The following is an 18,411-nucleotide window of genomic DNA, read 5'->3' as shown; positions in this document are numbered from 1 at the left end:
GGAGGTGCTGGGTGCCATGGGGTGACCCAGCAGGCTCACCTCATCCCACCTTGAGAAGTCAACTGGGGGTGCAGCACCCCAACCCCATCTCTGTTGAGATTGCCTGAGGCCACATGTGCCCCAGGTCCCCACCAAGTCTCATCTGACTGCCACGAATCTTCCTCAGTTTGCAGAGGTGCCTCCAGAAACCTGCCACCCCCTCTCCTTCCCAAGGGTCGCCCCTGCCTGTTGTATTTTTGGCACAAACCACTTGCACTGTGGCCAAGACAAGCACTTCAGGCGCCGATCAAGGGCAGCACGTGTCCAGGGTCAGGCTGGGAATCCTGGAAATAACACCAAGGCTTAAAAAAAAAAAAGGTGGAAAAACCCAAATATGTCCCCCTGCACCCTGCCTCAGTTTCTCCCAGCAAGCCCACAGGAGTAACAATCCTAGGGTTGTCACATATGTCATATCACTTTAGGTACCTGGAGCAGTTGCAGGGGGTCAAGATGCTTTCTCACCCCTTTCTCCTTCCTCCTGTGGCTCATTGTTGCCTATCATAACCTCTTTGTCCTGTCTTTGCAGCCCCAAGTCAAACACCCAGAGGGCAGGAAAGCCAGATCACATCTTGGGTCACCTCTGGGAAACCTGCAGCTCTCCGTGTGGCATCTTGCTGCTCAGGGCCACTCGGGAACATCTCAGACACACTGCAAGCTGGGGCAGGCTGGCATGTCCAGCCTTGTGGGAGAGGAGCAACCCTGGGCAGAGATAGCAAGGAGGAAAAAGCTGCCCTGCCTGGTGGAGTTTTTCTTCATTCCTTGAAAGCCACAGAGACCTGCTGTGCGGGATTCAGGGCTGGAGGCAGCGCCAGGGCAGCGCCGAGGTGGAGCTGTCGTGATGGATGACATGCCACCATTCCCAAATCCTTGTACCACAGATGACAGTGCCCAAAGCACCGCAGCTGGCAGTGGAGGATGCTCAGAAACAGTACCTCCCTGTGAGGAGCATCACAGTCAGCACCCAGTGTGGGGTTTAATCTGTGTCTGGCGTGGGATGAGCCACATTGGGACAGGAAGTGGCAGGAACATCTCCCAGGCTCCCATGGGGACAGGCTGATTCTGTCCTTGCATTTACAGGAAAGGCAGCCTGTCTTCGCCAAGCACAGGTATTTCTGAGGCTTGCAGCTGGGGGCAATGTGGCTGCTGTGCCCTGGACCTGCTCCTAGAGGGGAAAAACCACCCTGCCTCTGACCCAAGTCTGGGTCTGGCTAAACCCCCCAGAAGAGGTTTGTAAAGTAGAGGTGAGGTATGAGATGATTTTACTGTGCTGTGGCCTTGTGCTCAAGCTGCTGCTCTTATCCTTGAGCGTGCAGCCTTGAGCCTGGCAGCAGCCCTTGCTCCTTTTGGAAAAGTCCCCCAGCTGTCCCAGTACAGAGGAGATCATGCTATCCCCAGAGGGACAATGGTGCCTGCAAGCCACAGGGCTGGCTGAGTGCTTGCCCCAGGCAGCTGGACTGGGGATGCAGGAGGAGGGATACTGGCTTGGCCAGGGAGGGAGCATCACATCATTCTGGCCTCTCAGGTACAGGAACAAGGCACGCTGGCAGCATTTCAGATCATTTTATTGCCACAGCAGCTGTGGGCCAGACCCAGTTCCCAGAGGGGGGTCTGGGTCCAGCCCCTTGACCCCTCTAATACTGTTGAGAAGATGAACCCCCAAGCCTCCATGCCAGGGTGCTGAGCTTCCTCCATCCCGGTCACCACGGAACAGCTCTGGGGCATCACTCCCAACCTGCTGCCTGCACCCTGGGGAGCTGGAGGCCAGCAGGGAAAAGTGAGGTGAGGCCAAAGGTACAGAGCATGCCGATCCTGGAACCGCAGGGGCTGCCACCACATCCTGCCCTGGGGCTGCTGGCAGTGGGGAGCAGCAAGAGCCCCCTTGGCCCCCTCAAACCTCCATGTCAGGTGCCTGCCCCAGGCCCAGCGCCTGCACCAGGTCATCGCTGAGCCCGCTCTTCAGCGTCCGCCGCACTGGGGAAAGAGGAGAGTGTGGCACTGGCAGCACAAGCAGCACTGGGTGCCAGAGTCCCCACACACTGGGGGCCTGCCCAGGCAGGGCAGGGGTAATGGGGTGCAGTGGCATGGACTGGTCTGAGGGTACCTCCTGCCTGGTGGGCTCAGCATGGCAGGTCATGGGTGGCCCATGGGGAAGGAGTCAGGCAGGGCATGGGAACAAGGACACAAAGCACAAGGCATAGGGACAGAGTACAGAGACATGGAGATGGGACAAGGCATAGAGACAGACTACACAGACATGGAGATGGAGCAGAAGACAGGGACAGGGACAGAGATGAGAAGGAGTATGGGGACTGGGCAGAGCATGGGAAGAGAGATACAGAGATGGGACAGGGCATGGCAACAGAGACAAAGATGGGAGAGGGACACAGAGCTGGGAAAAAGCATCTGGGCAGGGACAGAGAGGTGGGACAGAGTACAGGGACAGACTGTGGGAACAGAGATGAAACAGGGCACAAGGACACAGGGATGGGACTTACAGGACTTCCTATTGCCACGGGACCTCCTGCGCTCCTTGTTGGGGCAGGGTCGGGGGTTGGCATTGTGAGTCACTGATTTCACCAGCTGGTCCATGATTTCATCTGAAGCATCATCAGGGGAGCTGGGAATGTCCTCCTGGGCTGGAGAGCCCTGGGTCGGGGTGCCATGCCCTGTTCCTGCATGGGGACAATGAGGATGCTGGCGTCAGTTGTTCCCAGGCAGCTGAGCATGCCTTGAGTTCCTTTGCCATCCTGCTCCTACCCTGGCTGGCTCGGCTGCGGCGGGCAGGGATATTTGTGGGGGAGGTCAGCACAATCTTCATGCTCTCGTGACCCGCTTCCATCTGCTCCTTGGGGCTGCTGGACACCACGGCAGACGGCAAAACGGCCTCGGCAATGCCGGAGAATTTCTCAGTCTGTAACAGGAGGAGAGGTTGGTGTTGGAGACATGGGGAGCATCACCTCCTGGTGACATCTGGCCGAGTGCTGCCATACCTCAGTGATGAGCCGTCCGCGGGTCTTGTTGCGCTCGCGGTGGGCGGCACGTTTCTTCTGCTGCTGCAGGACGCGCTCCCGGCAGGTGCGGTACTCCAGGGCAAACTCTCGCAGCAGTTTGCAGATGGACGTCACCTTCACGTCCCGTGCCGCGCTCACCGGGTACCCCAGGTACAGCAGGAAGGCGTGAAACCTATGGGAACATCGGTCACAGCGGGCCACCAACAGGACTGCAAGGTTCCTGCTCTGTCCCTAAGCCACCAACCTGTTGAGGACACGCCTGTGCACCACCTTCAGGACAAGAATGCGCTGGGTGCTGTCCTTGAGGAACTCTGTCAGCTTGGTTTTGAGCACTGGCTTGGTCTCATGCTTGGCAATCACCTTCAGGTTGTCCCAGGAGGCCCTGCCCCTCCGCTCCAGCTGCACCAGGCTGTTGGCCAGCTCTTCAAAGTCAACCTGGAAAAGTGAGACGTCAGTCCTTGGCCATGTTGGTGTAGCTGGGCAGCTGGGCAGCTACAGGACCCACACCCTCTCCTTGCTTGGGTGTCACCTGCCTTGCCTCACCTTGGCGGTGCGGGTGATGGAGGCAATTTCCGAGTAGAGGTCAGTGGTTTCTGGGAACTTCTCTACCACCATCTGGCAGAGATGGTAGAGCAGGGACTGCCGGTGCACTGTGTCCTTCACTTCTGAGACCTTCTCCAGGTAGCCCAGCTCAAAGCCTCTGCTCTGAAACCCAATGGACTCAGCAGGGACTCTCCATCCCTACTCCAGCAGACCTCCAGTCTGCAGACCCACTGGATCCCCACCAGAACCTCCCAGATCCCCATGGACCCTTCTGGGTGCCCGTGCACCATGGCTGGTCCTCACCCTGCTCCTCACCTGAGAACCATTCAAGAAGTTGCCCATGGCCAGCAGCGTGGCCAAGATGCACTTGAATGTGTGATTTCTGGCCAGCTGCTCCATGCCCACCTTCAGATCAAAGAGCGGCTCTGCAATCTCCTAGGTGAGGGGAGAAGCAGATGAGATCCCTTGGCCACCCTCTACTTGGGAGCTTCAGCATTCACCCATGAGGACACTTCCTGGTCAATCCAAGCCCATGCTTGCCTTGGGGACCTGCAGCCCACCCCCAGTCAGGATGGCACCTCCCATGTTTGGCTATGGCTGGTCCTCACCAGAAACATGCTTGGCTCAGTGCTTAGCAGTGCTGGGGGGTCAGCAGTGGGAGAGCAGAGGGGAGATGGGGTACATGGCTCCCTACCTGCTCCAGACTCTCATAGTCCAGCTTGAAGGCCCAGAGCTGGAGCCTGGCCGTGAGGTCACTGATGGAAGACAAGGAGAGCAGGAACTGCTCTGCAGAGCCCAAAGGCACATCAGGATTGGCCAGCTGGGCCTCCTGGATCTTCTGCTTTTCCTCTTCAGTTGGCACCATGGTAAGGATTTTCTAGAGCAGGAAGAGAGGGATATGTCAGATTCCCTACTTGAGATGTGTCACCCCAGGCACCATGGCATGGAAGTCTCCTGGCCTGGGGAAACAACTGCTGAGGATCTCAGAGGAGCTGAGCTTCTCTTGTGCTCACCTCAATCCCTTCCTTACTGACTGCAAACTCGTCAAAGTTGAGCACAGCTGTCTTGATGACGTGGATGGGCGGCAGCACGGTGAGGCCAATGTTAATGGCATTGCTCCTCTTGGGGTCCAACACCACCACCACCTTCTTCCCATCGATGGCTTTCTGCAAAGAAGACAGGATGGATGGGGGCAGCCAGGCAAAGGGCTCACCTTCATAAACTTATAATGAACATGGGGAATCAAACACAGACCACGCAGTGAGCCAAATCAAATCAGTGCACTGTCCATCATCGTCCCCACTGAGCCTCTGGGCTGCTGGTGCAAATCCTTGACGTAGGGTAGGGGTGACAGTGCATGCCGAGGGTTCTCACAGGAAATCACAGCCTTTCTCCCACCCCTCAAGTGCCTACTGGTACCTTTGAGGTTGGTGTTTCCTTTGACCGTGACTCAAAGAGATGCTCCAGTTTGGCAGCATTAACCTCGACATTCTGCAGGGATGCCCAAAGTGTCCCCTGGCCAAACCTGCCAGGCCCCACAGTGCCATCCAGCTGTTTCAGCTCCTTCCAGAAGAGCTTCACTGTCCTCTTCTTCTTGGCCTGGGAGGGGCCATCTGTTGTTGAGGGGCCTGGCAGCCCTGGTGGGGGTGGGCAGCCGGGGACTGCAGGAGGTAGAGGTGGAGGTGGTGGGCCACCAGAGGTGGCAGAAGGTGGAGGTGGAGGTGGAGGTGGTGGGCAACCAGGGAGGGCAGGAGGTGGAGGTGGTGGTGGTGGGCAACCAGGGAGGGCAGGAGGTGGAGGTGGTGGTGGTGGTGGTGGTGGTGGGCAACCAGGGAGGGCAGGAGGTGGAGGGGGAGCCATGAATGTTCCAGCACTCATTGATTCAATGCCAGGATGGAGGAAGGACCCATTGGTCACTGGCCCCGTGTTCAGGATGTCAAAATCTTCTTCTTCCCCCAAATCAGTGAAGTCCAAGTCCTTGATCTTCAGCTGCATGGGGATGGTCTCCAGACGCTCCCATGTCAGCTCCATGTCCTTTTTGATGGGCATCATCCCAGTGTTCTCCAGCTTCTGCACATGGGTCTCAGCATCTATGCTGGACATGGCACGTGCCAGCTTGGCATGGGCAGTGGCCACTGGCCCATCTGGAGCTCTGCCATGGAGTCGGGCACTCTCCTGCTCCTGGCTGCTACTTTCCTTGGTGTCCATCTCTGCCTCACCCTCGGTCTGGGGGGATAGTGGGGTCTCATGGGACACCTTCTCTCCCTCCGACTTGGAGGAACCCTTGGCATAGAGCATGTCCAACATAAACTTGGTGTCAGAGGAGATGGTGCTGCAGGAGTCAGTGGTGTCAGATTGAGCCAAACGAGACCCTGCAAGGAGAGAAGGAGAAGCTGAGACAATCTGCTTGGAGGGAGCAGATAGTGCTGGGCTCTGTGTGGAGTTGGGGTCCTGTTCCCTGGTGGGGTGTGCCTAGCTGCTGGCATTTTGAGCAAGGCAGTACCACCAGCTCCTCCAAGGCTCTGTGTATCACTGGCATGGGATGGGGACAGAGGGATCACTAATCCCCACCCTAGGGAGCTGGATGAGCTGGGAACACACACCCTGGCAGCACCTACTTATGCTGGGTGGCTCCATCCCAGAATCAGAGGTGCCGTGGTCTCTTTCCCATGCAAGAACAGTAGGATGCTCCAGTGTAGTATCGCTGAGGACATCGAGCCATCCCTTGGACATGGAAGAGATCTTCTCCTTCTGGGCTGCAGCCAGGTTCTCCAAAAAGCGAGCTCTGTAAGATATGGTGAATGTTGGCTGGGAGCAAAGCAGGGATGGGGACAACAGGGACAACTGGCAAACCACATCATGCCACACTGCACAGCCAGTCCCACAGCACAGAAACCCCCTGACTGGCCACACTGCATCAGGAACACCAAGGATTCAACCTCCTCTAAGCCCTGCAGAGAGAGGCAATGGCCCCATGGCTCCGGGACAGAGTCACTGCAGCCCCATGGCAGCTGAAAGCTTGTGCCATCAGGGTGCCGCTGTCACCAGTTGGTCCCAACAGACCTGGTGCTCACTGCAACCGTCATCCAAAAGCTGCAAAACCCAGGAGGCCACCAGGGCAGAGACCTGAGGGCACCACTCTCCTGCTCCTCATGCCCTGTGTGGCTGGAGCCCAGATACCTCCAGCCAGGCACCAGTCCAAGGAAGCGCATGCCTGGAGACACACGCATGCCTCTACTTACTCAAACTTCTTCAAAATAGGCTTGTCCCCATGCAAGGAGGGGGCATCCTCCCGCCTGAGGGAAAACAGGGGTTAGCCCCCACTGCTGGCAGCCCCCCAGGGCTCATGTGTCCTGCACACACCCACCTGACAGCCCTCCAGCATGGACCCCTTGCCCCATGGCTCCAGGGTTCACAGGGAGCCAAGAGAGCCTGATGAGTTCCCTCGTGCACAGGCACCATGTGGCATTGGGTGCTGGAGACATGGGAAATTATCTCCTGCACCAGGCCAGGACACCTGGAGTGGGCTGTGCCAGCCCCAGCAGGGACACCTTACCCTAAAGCAGGGATCAGAGGGTGCCATATCCTGTGGGGTGATGGGGGTGCAGGTTGGGGTCCTGCAGGTAGGACTTAAAAGGGAGAGGCTAGGAATGGGGGCAGCAAGGTGGGTGCAAGTGCCTGCTCCCCCCAGACCATCATAGGATAGGACAAGGGAGAATTAACAGGACATTAAACTGAAAGAGAGTAGGTTTAAATTGGCTATTAGGAAGAAATTCTTCCCTGTGAGACTGGTGAGACATTGGCATGGGTTGTGCAAGGAAGCTGTGAATACCCCATCCCTGTAAGAACAGGCTGGATGGGAGTTTGAGCAACCTGTCTAGCGGAAGCACTGGAACTAGATGATTTTGAAGGTCCCTTCCAACCCAAACTATTCCAGGATTCTATGATTCTATGATCATGCTGGGAGGGAGCACGCACATGCAGAGCCCAGGCACTTACCAGACAGGGGCAGTTTGGCGCAGCCTGCAAAAGGAAAGACAGAAAGAGTGGGCAGAGGAGAGGACAAGCGTGGGCAGAGAGGAGAATGAGGAGCTGGCATAGAGCTGTGCATGCCCAATGGATGCCTTGGAGCCCCTGGCCAGACCCTTTGATACCTGCTGCCCCCTCACACATCTCTCCAGCTCCAGTGCCCTCCCAGATTGTTTCCCCCTGGGAAAGGCAGAGTGTGCCCTGGGATGGACACACCTCATGCTCCTGGGAGCCCATCCTGCTGCCCCGGGGGACCCCCATGCACCCAGCCCCTCCTGGCTCCTTACTTGTAGACACTGCGCTCTCCTGGGCCCAGGAGCTGCTCCTTCTCAGCTGGGGGGGAGGCCAGGGCCAGCCGCACGCTGGATGCACTGTTGTAGATGCTGGTGGGACAGGGTCTGGAAGAAGAGGTGACAGGGACTGAGAGCAGGTCCCACAGGGCTGCTCTCCACCCTGGCACCAGCAATAGATCCATGTGCTGCTTATGCTGCATCTCAGTGTCTTCACCATCCCAGGAGCATCCCCACCACAGACCACCTCCAGCTGCACTTACTCTGCTGGGCTGCTTGGTGTGGGGACAGGCAGGGTGTCCTCAGCTGGGGGCTCCTTTGGAGTGTCAGAAGACCCCAGCAGTGGCTGGGCATCGGCACTGGGGTCCTGAGAGCCACCCTGGGATCGCCACCCACGCCGGCCCTCATCTGTCCTCCTCCGCTCTTTGCGTCCTCCTGGGGGTTGCTCTTCCACATCATCCTCCAGCTTGAGAGCATTCTGTGGAGGGATCAGGGGCATGGCACTGGGCACAGCAGCATCTCTGCCACCCCATGCCCCCACCCTCCCTGCTGGAGACAGGTGGCACATGGCCAGATCCTGCTGGAGCCCTGCTCACCTCATAGAGTGTGAACTGCTGCTTCAAGTCAAGGTCAGTGCCCTTGCTGCCCAGATACTGCTGCACCACCTGCTCCATGCCCTGCTGCTCCAGGCAGTCAGTCACATCGTAGAAGGTGTCCTGATCTGGGAGGGCTGCCAGAGTCTGAGCAATACCAGAGGGATACTGCTGAGACTGGGGTGACCCACACTGAGCCCCACCAGGGTGGCACCATGGTGACACCCCCCCAGACCTTGTTGATCAGTGTCATGGTGAACACCAGCAGCTCTGTGTCAGCCCCGTGGCGCTGCTCCAGGATGGCCATCAGGCTGGACCATGGACAGGTGCCTGGGAAAAGTGGTACGTGCAGGTGACATACAGGCCGGGAGGGGACACTGCCCTCCAGCAGGGACCTTGCAGGAGGCTGGGGCTGCACTCACCTCTCGCCTGGTCCACGGCATTGACGGCACGGATGAGGAGCAAGGCATTGGGCTCTGTGTATTCCACGAACACCAGGAGCAGCTTCAGTGCTGTCTTCACCACCAGGCGAAACTGGGACAAGGGACGGCAGCTGGGACAGCAGCAGTGGCAGGGGGCTGCTGGTGTGCCACTGGGGCACCGTGGTGTGGCTGTGCCCATGCCCCAGGACTGGGAGCTTTGCCTTGGGGCCAGGGACCTGCAGCTGTGAGGCTGATGGCCAAGAGGCACTGGAGCAGGAGCATCCTACTCAAGCTCTGAGACTGGGAATGTGGTCACATCAGGACTGGGACCCTGCAGACCCTGTGTGACTTCCAGATAGGTGGGAGCAGGACCCAACACAAGCAAAGGTACCAGTGTACCAAGCCCAGAGGCAGAGAGTGGAGTACGTCCTCTGAGGGATGGTGCAAGGGGACAGCCACAAGCAGGGAAGGGGATGTAGTGGAGGGCACAGGCAGCTCCCCAAGAGCAACAGGCACCTACTGGGCTTCCTGACAGCGTGTACAGCCACTGGACAGTCTCGTTGTGGTTGATGACACCCTGCATCCCATCCACGAAGAGCATGATCTGGCTCAAGGCTGCAAGGCAGAGAGTGGGCAGGCTGATAGTGCAGCAGGCAGGGGTTGGGAATTCCCATCCCTGCACAGCATCACCACAGCAAGGGCAATGTCTGGCAGCTGGGAAGGCAGAGTAGCCCTGGCAAATTTGCTGGCTTGCTCGCCCTGAGTGCCAGCCTTCCTCCCTGGGAATAAGCATAAAAGCCTGGAATGGCTTGGGTTGGAAGGGACCTTAAAGACCATCTCATTCCAACTCCCCTGCCACAGACAGGGATACCTTCCATTAGACCAGGTTGCATGAAAGACCCATCCAACTTGGCCTTGAACACCTCCAGGGATGGGGCATCCACAGCTTCTTAGGCAACCTGCTCCAGAGGTGCTCTGTGCCCAAATACCAACCCCGGAGGATGTAATTCTGGTAGTTCTGGTCAGCCTCTGCCCCCACTTTGACCAGGCACGTCAACCCCTCCAGGTTCACGAACTCTGGCACCAGGTCCTTGTCCTCCTGTGGGGAGAAAGTCAAGTGTTACCACAGTGTGGGGTGGGCAGCCAGCCCTGGGGGAGTCCCTGGCCCCACATCACACTGGCATCACCTCACCTGGAAGAGCTGCTTCAGGGAGAAGAGGGACCGCCGCAGCTCCGGCCCCTGCGAGTTGTACAGCTTCTCTGGGAGGAAAGGAGAGATGTGGTGTGAAGGGCTCACTGCTGAGCCAGGGCTCCCAAATGCTCCAAGCTTTCTGGGAAAGCCCTGCATCTGACTCAAACCCTGTGCCATTGCCCTGGCTGTGCGACACACTGGCTGGAAGCAGCTGCTGTTCCACAACTACATATTTCAGCCCTGTCACTTTCCTATTTCCTTTTTTTTTGCTTTTTTTTTCTGACCAGCAAAGTCACAAATATCCCCTCTGGTTTCCTGTGCAGAACCTAAACAGGAACACAGGCAGGAGGTTGAGCTACTTTTAGCTGTCCCTCCCTGGGCACAACCATGCCATGGTCCCAGAGCTCCCAGAAGCACTGGGGCTTGGGAAAAACTGCAGGCTGGGGATGGGAAGACAGTAGTGTGACATGGGTTGCTTGGGGACAGGACTGTCACTGGGCTGGAGACTATGTGCTTATGGAGGTTGTGCCTGCAGGCAGCAGCCAGCATGGAGCAGCTGGAGCAGTGGGAAGCTGGAAAGCCCCATGAAGACACCAAAGCCATTGGGAGCCAGCACTTCCCACATGCAAAAATTGAGTTAGCCACACATCCCAACTTATTTGGGTCAGGGTTAGAGCTGTAACAAGCCAAAAACAAGATGTCCAAATAGTCTTCCAGATATGCCCTGTAAAACACAGTGTCCCAGCAGCCTCCTCCACTCCCTTATCGGCTTGTCAGAGCAGCTGAGAGGGAAGGCAGAGCAGCCGGGAGAGAAAGCAGAAGAGCTCAGGGCTCAGACAGAGCCTGGGAACTGCTGGCAAAGAGCATGACCATGACCCTGACCCTGGGCTTCCTGCCCTTTCCTGCATGGTTCAGCTGCAGCCCTGCACAGCCAGCTGATGCCCATCTGGCATCACTCTGCTCTGCGCTTGTTTTCCCCCTGCCAAAAAAAAAAAAAGCTTGAGATTCCTGAATATTTTGCAGGACCTCGGAGCAGGCTGCCCAAAGCCATGGCAGCACTTTTTGCTGCGCAAGGGCCGTTTGTTTATGTCCTCACAGCTATATTTAGAGCTTGCCTGAATGACCCAGAATAACTGCAGTGGGTGGTGGACTCCCAGCCCAAGAGGCAAGAAGTCCTGATCTCTGAGGATGAAGGGGATTAACCCAGCGGGTACACCATGGGGACCATGTCCCTTTATCTCTGGGAGGGGTTATGGGGCGGAAGCAGCCCTCTCCATCACAAAAAGCCTGGCCAAAACTCACTGCAGAGGCCAAACCTCCACCATCCAGGGCAGTGGAGCTGCTGGACCTACACCAGCCTGGAGGAGGGAGCAGCCCCAACTCACCGAGGATGGCGTGGACTCGGACAGAGAGCTGCGTGCGCAGGATCAGGGTTGGCCGTCTCCCCTTCCTAAGGTGGAGGAAAATGCGGTATTAGTGCCTGCAGTGGGATCACCACGGCCCCAGGCCCCTTGCTCATGGGTGTTCACGCACATGTGGAGTCCCTGTGTCCTGTCCCCACAGGACTCAGGTACCCCATGTGCCTTACCTGACCTCTTCATAGAAACCCTCCAGATCATCCTTCTGTTCCAGCAGGGACAAGTCCAGGTCCAGGTAGTGTCCGGAGGGTGAGACCTGCAGCGTGCAGTCCTCCAGCTGGGGATGCAGACAGCCAGGTTGAGCCCACGTGCCCACAACACCCCCCTGGCTCCCAGAGCATTCCCAGGCCACCCTCCTGCCCACACTAAACTCGGCTGGCAGACACATCCTGGAGTGGGGTGGAAGGTCCCATCTGCCCCAGCCACTGGCTCTGCAGGGAGATGCCCCAGCATCCTTTGCTTCAGCCCTGTGCTAAGTGTGGAGAAACATGGAGCCCCAGGCTGGAAAAGGCTGAGCAAGGGCAGTCCTGCTGCCATGGAGCTACTTGGCAATCCCTGGGTGGGAACCATGGCAAGAGGTTGATCGGCTCCCTGAGGCCCCCCTTAGTCAGCAGGGGCGTGACTGGGGTAGGATCTGTCTCCTCCCAGGGCTGGCAAACTGCCCCTGCCTGCAGGGACTGGGTCTGCGGGAACTGTCAGGCACCCAGCCCAGCTGGGGACACCCCAAATCAGGGCAAACCCCTGGGATGTCCCCTGGCTGACACACCCTCTGACTAAGCCCACAGCCACGTGGCATCTTCCATCGGGTTGGGGATAAGCACAGCCCCAGGACAAGGCTGGGGTGAGGACATGTTCCCAGAAAGTCCACGTGCAGCACCCATGGTGCACCTCAGCCAGTGGGCATGGCATCGACAAAGTCCTTGAGCCACCCTGGAGCCAGCAGCACCCCACAGCACCCAGGCAGATCTTCTGGGACATGGCAGCTCTCCCTCGAGGCATGAGTAGTAGCAGAGGGAGGGCAGTGCCAGCGCCCTGCCTCCCCTGCACATCTGGATCTGTTCCTAAAGCATTTGCAACTCCCCTGCCCCGCCCTCTCCCTGCTCATCCCATCTCCAAGGAACAGTCCTGCACAGCAGGAGCTGAGGACTGGGGCTAAATCCCCATTATTAAAGCTGCTCATGGTGCAATAGGGGAGAGACGTGGTGGCCCATTAGCCATCTAAAACCTCACCTCAATTTCAGCCGCAAATTGCAAAAAGCTCCAAATACAACCCGGTGGCTGAGGAGCTCAGATGGGAACAGTCACAGCTTCTCTGTCTTTCCCATCAATGCCTGTCCCCACTGTGGCCCTAGAGATCCCACAGCAATATTGGATATGGCTCCTGCATCTCACTGGGATTCCTTTCCATGACATTCCCATCTCCTTGAGTCCCAGCATTGTGCACAAGCTCACACATATGAATTCACTGTGAGTGTGACATTAATACCAAAGGGCAAAGTAAAATGCCAAGTACATTGAAGTAATTAATGCTGACCACACCTCGGGATAGCGGGCAATTTGGCAGGGCACTGTTGTTGGGCTGGACGTTGATGTGTCCCACTCCACGTCCTGTGGTCACTGGCCACACCAGCCAGCAGTGGCAATGTGCAGCAAACACAGGCTGCTGGCACTGGGCAGGTGCTCCTGGCTGGCAGCTCTGCCTTCACAGCGTGAGTTCCTAACAGAGACCCCATACAGGGTTTGCTCACTGAGGAACACTTCAATTCCTCCACAGGGACAGGCTGTCCTGCATCCCTGCATCTACCTGGACATCCCTGCATCCACCCAGCCAATCTTGCATACTGCTGGGCATCCTCTCACACAATCTGTGTCCTCCCAGCCACCCCATGCATCCTCCTAGCCACCCCTTTGTCCCCACAGGCATCTCTGCAGCCTCCTGGGCATCCCCTCAGGCATCCCTGCATCTGCCTGAGCATCCCTGCATCCACCCAGGCACTCAAACACAGCAAATCACCTCCAGTACAAAAGCCTTGTCTTCTCTGGGCAGCCACAGTCCCAGCAAGCCAGAGTTAACATCCCCAGCTCCTTCGGGGCTAGTGATATGTCCCAGCTGGTGAGGGAGGCCAAGCCCCTGGGACCTGACCCCACATATTTCCTGTGTGAGCTTGGCAGCATTTCCCACTAGGGATGCTCCAAGTACTGAGCCCTGGTTTGGCTGCAACCACCCTGGCAAACACCATCCCCTGGGGATGGAGAGAGGCCATCCCAGGCTCCTGGCTGCCCTGCCAAAAGTCCTGGGTGGTACTTCCACGCCAGGGAGCACCGACTGCCCCGGGGCCAGGGGTTATTCGGACAAAGGGTTTACACCCTGCAGGATCAAGGCAGGATCTCGGGGTCGTGCTGCTGAGGACAGCAAGTTGGGGTCACAGGTTACTGACAGCTCCCAGTGCAGGATGGCTCTGATCCATCTGTCTCCTGCCTGGTAAACCATTATGAAATGAGCTGGACTTTGAGAGCAATGGGGATTTGAGGGCAAAGCAGAGCTGGGAGAGTGTCCCACGCTCACACATCCATCCCGTGGCTCCTGGGAGCCCCAGCCACCCTGCAGCAGGATGAATGTCCTTCACCCATTCCACAGGGAGGTTCTGGGGTCTTGCTGAGGACACGATGCTGGTGCCAGTCTTGATGGGGGACAAGGACCCATGACCTGGAAAAGGTTTCTCTGTCTGTGTTGAATGCCCCATCCCTGTGTTCAAGGCCAGGTTGGATGGGACTTGGAACATCAGGTCTAATGGAAGGTGTTCCTGACCATGGCAGCAGTGTGGAACAGACGATCGGTTTAAGGTCCCTTCAAACCCAAACCATTCCAGGAGTCAATGGGGGTGTGATGGAGACCTCTCCACCTCCAATATGGAGACATCATCCATGCACAGCTGCACTCACACCACCCACCACAGCATCCCATTTTCCTGCTCACCCCTATCACGGCATCCCCACATGGGAGGACGCTCCAAGGCCAGGCAGCAAATATCCTCTTTATCTGCCAGCAAAGGAAACATTTTTACTCCCTTTCTAACAATTTCTTTTCCTGGTAACCACAATTTCCCAACATCACTGCAGCTCTTCTAGAAAGGCTATGGGGAAATTACAGAAAAAATGTATTCTTTAAATAATACAGCAGCAGTTAAACAAAAGGCACCAGTGGGTCAGAAAGCCCACTGAAGCTGGCACCAGCAGCTTCTGCTCATCCCCCCAAAACACACAAGGACTGATGGTTTATAGAGCTATGCTGTAGAACCAACCCAAACCCCAACCAAGCATTCACCATGATTCAGTTGCAGGGCTAAGACAGGTGTCTACTGCCAGGACACTCAGGTGCTGTCCCCTGTCCACTCCTGCATGATGGATGGCAGCAAGTGGATGGGAACACTGCCACTGCCTTATTAGGGGGGCAGGGAACAATACCCAAGCCAGAAGGGATCTCTGGAGGTCACCCAGAGCCAGCCCAGAAGTGCAAACTTGCCTCCCTCTGGAAGCTCCTCCAGCTGGGCTCATTGCTCATTAACAGATCTCTCATTGCTCATCAACAGACCCGTGGCAGCAGGAAGACCCCAGTCCTAGGCAGCAGCTGATGTCCTGGAAAAGCCATGGCATGAATGCCTGCCTGCAGCTCCCTCCCAGAGGATGGTGTTGGGAGCTGGGGAGTGCAGGACAACCCCTCATCACTGCTTTCATGCCGTGCAGAGGTTAAGTGGGGCGAAGACCTTCAGCAAAGCCCTCCTCAAGCCTCTTAGGAAACAGAGGGCAAGAGGGCTGGGGAATGGGGATTGTGCACTTCCCTCATGGAGACTGCCCCACCAGCACTTCTTTCGAGCACAAGAGCTCTCAGCAAGCTTAGGGCACTGAGGCCAGCGAGCTGTTTGCTCTTCCCAGGTTTCCGGGGGCGGAAGGAGAAAGCAAAACTCAGCCTGATGGGTTTTGCAATTGTTTGGAAAAAGCCCCAGATTTAGAGGTGAGATAGTGCTGGGGGCAAGGGAGCACAGGGGCCTTTGGGGACTTTAGGGACAGCCAAAAAAACCTGCCCTGTCAAAACCTGCCTGCAGAGGTTCAGAAAACTCCCACACCCTGCCCAAGCATCACCCAAGGGTACTAGAAAAATGCTGGAAAGCAGGAGAAGATAGTATCAGCCTGGAGGCAAACAATGCAGCAGCAGCAAACAAAGCAACAAAGCGGGAAGGTATTTCCAAGCACAAACACACTTCCCGAAGAGCATGAAAAAGTCATCAGCGACAGGTTGTGCACACAGAGAGGAAGCACCAAGGGTGTCATGGGGCAGGACAGGCTATTCAAGGCAGTGATGCCTGCACCAGAAACCTCGTGCTCATCATCTCAAAGCTGCTCCCAGCACAGGGAACTGCTTTGCTGGGCTCAGCAAGGGTAGGACTCAGCTGCTCTCCCATGGCAGCTCATCCCCTGGGTGCCTGCAGCTCAATCCTCCTCAAATGATGAGGGCACCCCCAGCCCAGGTCCCTCCTGGCTGCTGCATCCTCTTCCCAGTGCTCTGCAGGTCCAGGCACGCTGCCCAGCAGGACAAACCTGGCACCAGGCTTCCCCAGCTGAATTTTTTTACAGCCAGCTCCTTGGGAAAAATCCGACTGTTCATTTACTAATTTTAGGGCGGCGAGTAATGGAGCTGAGTGCAACCTGGCACAAAGGGCACCAGGGGAGGCTTTGGCTGGTCATGCCAGGGGAACAACATCTACATGGCTCCAAGGGTGCCAGCTCTGAATTTGGGCTGAACTGGGTGGTTTGGAAGGCTGTAAATCCCGCTGCAGGAGGCTGTCAATGAACATGTTTGCTCATGCAAACCCCAGCCAGCATCCCAGCTTGTCAGGTGGGACATTCTGCACACCTTGCTGCCTCAAAGAGCTCCATGTGGTAAAGGCAGCATGGTTTATAACCTATATAATTCAGAAATCTGGTTTATAAACCCAGAACAAGATCTTAGCTGTTCACCTATGATTCCACCAAGGGTCATGAGATGATATAGGGAAACTATAGGAAAAAATATCCAGAGCTTGGCTTAGGCAGAAAACAGAGCCTGAAATGCCAGGATCAACACACTTCTGCTGGGCACAGGACCTCCTTGCAATGCTCCTGCCCCCGGGAACGCAGTGTCCAGTCCCTCCTCCCACTGTCCCGTGCTGCCATGGCAGCACTCCGGACTGGCGATCCCGTTACAGCCAGCTCCTGCCCAGGGAGCACAGCACACGCCTGAAATTTGAGTTTGCTCCATTCGTCATGTCTCCAGGCTGTTTGTTCCCAAACAAACTCCGTTTAGTCACTGCCTAAAAATCCCATGACGGCGACATGAGACGCTGATTCTTTGCTCCAAGAAAAATGAAAAGGGGGATAAAGGGTAATTTTTCTTTGTGCAGGCAAGGGTCTCAAAGTGATCCCCTCTTCCCTGGCAGGCCAGCAAGCTCAGTGTTGGGCACAGCGAGCTGATTTCTCCCTCCTGCTGCCCCATCTCTCCTCTCCAGCTCAGACTCCACACTCCCCCAGGTAGCCTGGGCTCCTACATCCCTTCCCTGCAGTCCTGTAGTGCTGCAAGACAGAGATGCTCAGTCATTGCCAAGCTCTGCTGGGTCCCGCGTTCCTAAGGAGGAAAACAAGCCCGTCCCCATCCTGTGAAGGATGCTCCGAGAGCATTGCGCCAACAGGAGATACTCCCGGAGGGCCCCTGTCTCCCCTATCTCCTGCACTTCCCAGCCCCAGTGAGGCTTGAGGACGCACGAAAAAGACACAGTGCCTCGCTTCACATTCGGCCTCCTGCCTCCCCCCCACCTGGAGGAAATTGCTCAGTCTGAATTTCCGTACTGCTCTCTGGTGACAAAGCTGCTGCCGGACCAGAGAGATGAATGCCGGCGAGGGGCTCCGGCCCCTCCATCACCTCCACAAGTTCCAGGTGCCGCAGAAAGCAGGAACACTGGAACGGTCCCGAAGGTTAGGGAGCCGCTGTGCTCCGCTCCCGGTTGCCGGCGTGGAAGTGGGATGCCGGTGGGGAGCGCGCTGCCTGGCTCAGCCCCGACGACACGGGGATGGACGCCTCTCCTCATCCTGCTTCCCCCTGCCCGGGTTCCTGCCCGCTCTGAGCAAGCACATCCTCTTCCTCCCCGCCGACTCATGGAGGGCCGGCCGAGGCTGGCATCTCCCGCGGGGGCTCCCGAATTCCGCCGTGACTCACACCGGGAGCGCTGCCCGGGACACACCGCCCGATCCCTCGCCCCCCGGTCCCCTCTGGCCGGCAATCCTCGCCCGGTGCTTTCCCCACCGCCCCCCGTTCCTCCTCACCGGCAGCGGGGCCCCGAGCAAGCGGTGCACCGCGGGGAGCTGCGCCCCGAGGGCCAGCGCCTCCACCACGGCGTAAACCGGGGCGCGTCGGGGCTCCGGGAAGCCGCCGACGGCGAAGGGATCCGCGTCCTCCAGGTACTGCACCCGGCATGGCACCGTCGCCTCCGCCGCCTCCACCACCGCCATGGCCCCGCTTGCCGCCGCCGCCACGCGCGGCACCGCCCCCGGGGAACGCGGGCGGACACGGCCTCGGCCCAGCCCTCCGTCCCGCCCCGTCCCGGTAGTGGCCCGCTAGGCGCCCTCCCGCGGGCATCCAGGAGGGATGCTCTGGCCCCGGGAAGCTCCAGGCGCTGGGGGGCTCCACTGGGATGCTCTGGCACCAGGGATGCTCCAGGTTCCGGAGGGATGCTCCAGGCTCTGGGGGGCTCCAGCGGGATGCCCCGATATCAGGGATCTCCAGGTTGCTCTGGCCTCAGGGGTGCTCCAGGTCTTGTGGGGCAGCACTGGGATGCTCCAGGCC

The 18,411-nt window shown here is 57.8% G+C and overlaps 1 protein-coding gene across 5 annotated transcripts; it reads right to left on the bottom strand.

Annotated features, from left to right (window-relative positions):
• Window positions 1–1,584: 1,584 nt before the first annotated feature.
• Window positions 1,585–18,149, bottom strand: FHOD1 (formin homology 2 domain containing 1). 5 transcript variants are annotated; one of them, XM_085071656.1, is made up of 25 exons: window positions 17,892–18,149; window positions 11,708–11,814; window positions 11,505–11,569; window positions 10,120–10,187; window positions 9,921–10,026; window positions 9,448–9,542; window positions 8,928–9,039; window positions 8,741–8,835; window positions 8,509–8,652; window positions 8,176–8,390; window positions 7,910–8,020; window positions 7,593–7,616; window positions 6,836–6,889; window positions 6,212–6,378; window positions 5,321–5,965; window positions 5,013–5,275; window positions 4,607–4,759; window positions 4,288–4,470; window positions 3,909–4,028; window positions 3,594–3,755; window positions 3,295–3,485; window positions 3,030–3,222; window positions 2,797–2,950; window positions 2,535–2,711; window positions 1,585–2,010 (listed from the first exon to the last, which is right to left on the bottom strand). In XM_085071656.1, exons 1-25 carry the CDS (start codon window positions 18,075–18,077, stop codon window positions 1,928–1,930), a joined length of 3,873 nt encoding a protein of 1,290 aa, XP_084927782.1. In that variant the 5' UTR covers window positions 18,078–18,149; the 3' UTR covers window positions 1,585–1,927. The 5 variants fall into 5 exon arrangements, with proteins under 5 accessions (XP_084927782.1, XP_084927783.1, XP_084927780.1 ...); XM_085071657.1 differs by having other exon boundaries at window positions 5,013–5,308; window positions 5,354–5,965; XM_085071654.1 differs by having other exon boundaries at window positions 5,013–5,965.
• Between the last annotated feature and the right edge of the window lie 262 nt (window positions 18,150–18,411).

This window comes from Lichenostomus cassidix, chromosome 11 (assembly GCF_008360975.1).
Source record: "Lichenostomus cassidix isolate B80296 chromosome 11, HeHo_3.0, whole genome shotgun sequence".
NCBI classification, from domain to species: Eukaryota; Metazoa; Chordata; class Aves; order Passeriformes; family Meliphagidae; genus Lichenostomus; species Lichenostomus cassidix.
Note: the sequence above shows the minus strand (reverse complement) of the source record. Positions and strands in the feature narration are given on the sequence as shown.

What these genes read in the sequence shown, in the direction of transcription:
- FHOD1 (XM_085071654.1), bottom strand. Translation starts at nt 18,077, where the DNA reads ATGGCGGTGGTGGAGGCGGCGGAGGCGACGGTGCCATGCCGGGTGCAG. An exon ending in ACTTCTTGAATGGTTCTCAG is followed by an intron (nt 3,756 to 3,908) that starts GTGAGGAGCAGG and finishes ATTGGGTTTCAG; the next exon opens with AGCAGAGGCTTTGAGCTGGG. An exon ending in CCATCACCCGCACCGCCAAG is followed by an intron (nt 3,486 to 3,593) that starts GTGAGGCAAGGC and finishes TCACTTTTCCAG; the next exon opens with GTTGACTTTGAAGAGCTGGC.